The sequence below is a fragment of the Archocentrus centrarchus genome, unplaced genomic scaffold (genome assembly GCF_007364275.1).
Source record: "Archocentrus centrarchus isolate MPI-CPG fArcCen1 unplaced genomic scaffold, fArcCen1 scaffold_26_ctg1, whole genome shotgun sequence".
NCBI classification, from domain to species: Eukaryota; Metazoa; Chordata; class Actinopteri; order Cichliformes; family Cichlidae; genus Archocentrus; species Archocentrus centrarchus.
Window position 1 is genome coordinate 6,359,667 of NW_022060256.1, and position 6,169 is coordinate 6,365,835.

The 6,169-nt window shown below is 43.3% G+C and overlaps 1 protein-coding gene across 1 annotated transcript; it reads left to right on the top strand.

Annotated features, from left to right (window-relative positions):
* The first annotated feature begins 1,766 nt into the window (after positions 1-1,766).
* On the top strand, positions 1,767-5,056 carry med27 (mediator complex subunit 27). The gene is made up of 8 exons (XM_030723574.1): positions 1,767-2,009; positions 2,588-2,732; positions 3,847-3,977; positions 4,104-4,197; positions 4,288-4,395; positions 4,480-4,521; positions 4,603-4,680; positions 4,871-5,056. The coding sequence occupies exons 1-8, from the start codon at positions 1,807-1,809 to the stop codon at positions 5,003-5,005; spliced, it is 936 nt and encodes a 311-aa protein (XP_030579434.1). The 5' UTR covers positions 1,767-1,806; the 3' UTR covers positions 5,006-5,056.
* The last annotated feature ends 1,113 nt before the right edge of the window (positions 5,057-6,169 follow it).

Consider the following 6,169-nt stretch of genomic DNA (forward strand, 5'->3'; position numbering starts at 1 on the left):
AACACATTACCCCAGTCCTGTCATCCCTTCACTGGCTCCCTGTCCGTTTTAGAATCGATTTTAAGATTTTATTGCTTACTTTTAAAGCCTTAAACGGACTGGCACCTTTGTATCTGTCTGAGCTGCTTCACTGTCACACCCCTGTAAGAGCTCTGAGGTCATCGAACCAGCTGCTCTTACAGAGGCCTAAAACTAGACTAAAACAGAGAGGTGATCGAGCTTTTGCAGCAGCAGCACCAAAGCTATGGAACGATCTACCTCTCCATATCCGCACAGCTCAGACGATACACACATTTAAATCTCTATTAAAAACACATTTCTTTTCCTTGGCATTTGGCTGCAGTGCTACCTCCTTTTAGATGATTGTTTTATGGTATTTTATGGTACTTGTTTTAAACATTTTAATTTTTAATTTTCTTATGTTATTTATTGTTCTTAATGTTTTTATTTATTTACTTTTATTTTATTATTTTATTTATTTATTTATATATTTTTATTTTTATTTAGTATAGTCCTTGGGGTTACAGATCTTGTACAGCACTTTGGTCAACGTCGTTGTTTTAAATGTGCTTTATAAATAAACTTGACTTGACTTGACTTGACTTGTTTTTATTAACCCTTTCATGCATGGGTGACACTACAGTGTACAGCTGATTAAAAGTTGTTTATCTCTTCAAATACATAAAATCTTGGGCACTGTTCCACATAGTCAACAGCAGGTAGTGCTACTTCACCCTTTCATACAAAAAACCCCCACTGAAAATCCTTTGAGAGGGCTACAGGGGTCATTGATTCCAAGATGGCTGATGGAGACAAAAAGAGATCAGGCACCTTAGCTATCCCAGCGTCTACCTTCTATAAAAAGAATCCACTGAAGGTAAAAAAAAAATAAAATAAGACTAATGAGCATCTTAGGTAACATAATGTCCAAGAAATATCTCAATTTGGATTTTACATTTGGAGAAAATACTAATTTTCCATGTGTACACTGTAGTGACCATTATGCACTGGCCATGTCTACATGGCCATGTGCATGTGCTATTTCCACTGTGTTCTACCTAGTCATCACTGAATGTTTGCACTTTCAATGCATATTTTATGCATTGAAAATGTTTTGTTTCTTTATATTTTATAGAGCTTCAAGAGACAGGAGTACATAGTTATAGAGTTGGCAGTTTCCTGAATCAAGTGAGGAAGAGTGTGGTGATAGTGGCAGTGATGAGGATGTGACTACAGAATGAGAGTTCTGTAACCTCTTACTGGGTGCGAGTATGAGTTCAGTGACTATTTACATGGTGATAAGGGATGGTGTGTGTGTGTGTGTGTGTGTTTCTAAAGTGATATGAATTGACAATAAAGTGATTTGAAATAATTAGAATCGTTCGAGTGAATAGTCAAGAATAAAGCATGTAGTGCACCCTTTGCCAGGCAGAATTAGGTATACTACAGGCAGGAAAGACTAGTAATGAATGTGCTGTGATTATACAGGTATACTGGGATATTATTTCAAGATTTACACAGTATTTCAACAAATTACCATGTAATTCTTTGTTTTAAGGAAAGCGCACAGAGTACACTGTAGTGTACAAAAAAATATCTCCTTAGGGGATGGAGATAGAAAAAAAAATTTTTCTCAGTATGTTTTTGTACCCTTATGGAACCCTAAAATCATTGGATAAAAAAATCTGTAATCAAAATTTAATAATTCATGCATGAGAGGGTTAATGTCACAGAAAACATAAAATACGACACCCGTGGCCGTGACGTCATCACCGCGCGCCAGCAGCCGGAACAGAAGCGGGGAAGATGGCGGACGTGGTGAATGTTGGGGTAAACCTGGATGCTTTTTCTCACGCGATCAGCGGCATCCAGGCGCTGCGCTCCAGCGTGAGCCGCGTGTTCGATTTCCTGAAGGACGGCATGAAGAACCGGGAGACCCTGGAGGGCCGCGAGAAGCAGTTTATATCCGAGTTCCAGGAAAACCTGCAGGCGGTCAACAGGGACCTCAAGTGAGTCCGAACAGTATGTGACCCAGAGCCACAGCTATACACTCTCTGACCAGGGTCCATTCATATTTCTACAGATTTAAGCATAATGCACAGAGACTCTGACAGACCAGGGTTCATTAAGATTTCCTCTGATTTTAACAGCTACCAGTTAGAAAACATTGAATGCTGTTATTTTGATTGTGATCAACAATCTTCACTGAGTCCTCACCCCGAATGCTTGGAGCTCCTCAGGAACTCTGGGATTAAGATCAAATCAAAGCAGATCAGAGGTAAATGTGGAGCACTGGTTACAGCGAGCTGATGGTTTCCACACAGAGATCAGCCACAGTCAAGTAGGTTTAAGTGAGGCTTTGGTCAGCCTGCCCCTGACCTGACCCCGACTGGACTCTGACCCTCTACCAGGTGTAGAGATGCTGCTGTAGCTGTAATCTGTTTTTTTTTTTTTTTTTTAATGACTTTAAATTTTGTTTTGGGCCATAATCCCAATAAGAACACATTTGTAAGTTTTTACAGTTTGAGTTTCAGAAATATTTCATCCGTTTTCACCTCTGACTGAAACCTGTCTGTCTGTCTCTCAGTGAGCTGGAGCGTCTCAGCGGTCTGGTCGGTCGTCCCTCAGAGTCCCACCCTCTCCATAACAGCGGTCTGCTGAGTCTGGATCCCGTCCAGGATAAAACTCCTCTCTACTCTCAGCTGCTGCAGGCATACAAGTGGTCCAACAAGGTGAGAGCTAACATATACCTATAACATATACATGAATGTGGGTCATTTTCTACATGAAAGGATTAAACAGGAAATGGAATGACTGAGGTCGACTATGTGACGCTCCCACATGTTGAACTGGTGATGTCATCTCGTTCAAACTGAGCAGCTGGGACTCAGAACCCCCCCCTTTGATCTGATGCTTGTTGATGAACCAGATGAGTCCCATTATTAAGCGAGTTATTGATCAGCACCCTTCAGCCGCTCTCAAGGCGTGACACACTCAGATCAGCTCCTCTGATGTTCATCCACAGCTGGAGAGCAGCTCAGACAATCTTCCTCTGAGACTGGAAGCAAACAGAGAAACATGAATGTGGGTCATGGTTTTATAAACACCTCTCATCAAAGCGGCTGCAGCTCAGATTCACCTGCAGCTGTTTATCACCTGCTTGGTGTTTTCACACTAAGAACTACCCACAGCAGAAAGATCGGCAGCGCTGCAATGACCTCACCTGCTGGTTTCTGAAGCCTCGAGACGAGCGCTTCCTCCACCGCATCTTGGTTGAATAAAATGTGATGAGGAAGGGCGTGTCTGATTGTAAAACTGCTGCCTAATGACTTCTGATTGACAAGTCCTTATCCAATGAGTGAGCGGAAAATGCCACGGATAATTCTTCATTTTGAAACATGGTGTGACCAAGATTTACAAAACTGACTTAATTTTTATCCCATAACAAGCATCTGAGCCCAGGAGCTCAGCAGGTCAGAAAGCTGTCCCGATCTGCTGGCCTTCAGACAGAATGCAGGTTTAAGGTTGACTTTTCTGTGCATGCATCCATGTTTTTTTATCATCTGTGATCAGAAGTGTTGGACATTGAGGCTCCATAAAGGACTCTGGGATTGTGCCGGCTGTCAGACGCAGATGTAGACAAAAACATGCAGGCATGTGGATATCCACACGGAGCCTCGTGTTGAATTCTGATCACGCCTCTCATACACACCCCTCAAATAAATGTGGCGTTTTCCTCACAGTCAGAAACACGCCACGTTTATCCTCTGTGTTCGGAGTTCAGTCAGGTCCCACCTACAGAGTCAGATCCTCGTCATCACCTCCTCATTGTGTGTGTGTGTGTAGTTGCAGTACCACGCTAGTTTGGCCTCCAGTTTGTTGAACCAGCAGTCACTGAAGCGATCAGCCAACCAGATGGGAGCTTCAGCCAAGAGACGACCCAAAGTCCAGCCTAGTACTCTGGTACTGCCTCCTCAGTGAGTACTATTACACATAATACTACGACAGCACTGCCGAATGCTATTTCAGTACTTCAGTACTGTGGATCCCCTGGCTGGCCATGCATCAGCTGTCGTGCTAACCCTGCGTTCCTCCCGGCACAGGTATGTGGATGACGTCATCTCTCGGATCGGCAGGCTGTTTCCTGATATGACCATCGAGCTGTTCAGACCCAACGGGACGTCAGCTGTGCTGCTGGTATATAAAACACGCATTTAAACACACTTGTTGCCCGCACGTGTTCAGACCAGGTAACAGGTATGTCTGTCTCACCTGTCTTCCTCACAGGTGACCCTGGGGAAGGTGTTGAAGGCCATTGTCGTGATGAGGTCACTGTTTATCGATAGAACTGTTGTTCGAGGATTCAACGAGAACGTATACAACGAGGATGGAAAGGTGAACGCTCCTGCGCTCCTGAAAGGTAACACCTGATACTGTGTCTGTGGTAACTATGGTAACCTGTTCTTATGTCCTCCTCAGCTGGACATCTGGACCAAGTCTCAGTACCAGGTGTTCCAGAAGGTAAGATTCACCTTTTCTCAATTTAATACTCATCTGGACTTGACCAGCATGCAGATCCCTGATTGGCCATGTTGTTGCTAGGTAACAGACCCCGCCACCACCGCCCTGCTGCACTACCAGCTGCCTCAAATGCCTGATGTCGTCGTGCGGTCTTTCATGGTGAGAGTAATCAGTCGTCAGTAATCTGATTACCTTCTAGTGCCGGTCTCTGTCTCACCCCTCTCTCTCCCTTTCACTTGTCTGTATTTCATTGTACCTGTCTTTCTGGCCCGTCTCCCTCTCACCTGTCTCTCTCTCTGTGTACTTGTCTGCCTGACCTGTGTCTCCCTCTCTCACCTGTCTGTCTCAGACCTGGCTGCGGAGCTACATAAAGCTCTTCCAGTCTTCGTGTCAGCGTTGTGGCCGTTTCCTACAGGATGGACTTCCTCCAACATGGAGGGACTTTAGGACCCTGGAGGCTTTTCATGACACCTGTCGCATGTAAAAGGACACTTCCTGTTTATCTGTAAAGATTTGTATATTTTTTTCTGTTATGTAAAGGTCTTTGAATAAAGTTTGTTTTGTGTAGGTGTGTGTTGGCGTGTTTTATTGACGGCTGATTGATCAGTGTGACCACAACCATTCACACAGCTGGGGTGGTTTATTGAAGAATCCATCGCAGTACAGAAACAGCATTGGTGAAGGTTACAAATGATCTGTGGACTCATCTCTGTGCTTGTCCTGTTAGACCTCAGCGCAGCGTTCGATGGCGCTGCAGCTGTGCGATAAAACGATAAAAATAATTGTTGCAAAATAACTTTCCCCCGATAGAAATATGAGACTTAGTCAATATAAAGTTGATAGAACTCATTCAAAACACAGATTGAACGAGTGTGATTTCCTCTTTAATCCCGCTCGCACTCCTAACATAAGACTGTGTGCACACATCAGCGCAGGATTAAAGAGGAAATGACATCAGGAAATGTTCGATTGAGCACCAAATGGACTGTTAGATCAGAATGCAGTGTCACAATATCACAGCTTCATAATATACTGATGTTATGACTGTTTGCTAGTTAAAGGAAATGAGTTACACTGATTTGAATCATATTTATCTAGACTATAATTTGTTCATGTAAATGGGGAGTCTTCTTCACACACTAAGGTTAATTAGGGAGTTTTGCAGGACCAATTCTATTTACATACATGCTTCCCTTAGGCCGCATTATTAGAAGACATTATTATTATAAAAGCTGACTTTCTTGTTGTTAAATATAATAAACTAATTTCAATTAATTTCATGTAAACTTCTGCAAATGAATGCACTCAGACATCACCTATGGATTGGACTGCATCAGTGAGGAAAGCTGTTCAGGTACAGCAGGAGGGGAGGAGTCAAACCTGTCAGTGAGCAGGTTAGCATCACGGAGCTAAAGTTAGCTCTGTCTCTGGAACAGAAAAGCCAGAGTTTCCCTCATGTCAGGGTTAACTCAGAGTTTTCAGTAAAGCTGGTTTCTGGAACAGGACCCTGTTTGATTCCATGTGTCACAGTTTTATCCCCGGATGTTTCCTCAAACATCATCACACACTGTGTGAAAATGTTCCTCCTTAACTAACAGAAGCAAACAGCACTGAATGTGTTGATGTATAAGGCTCAGCTGCAAAGACT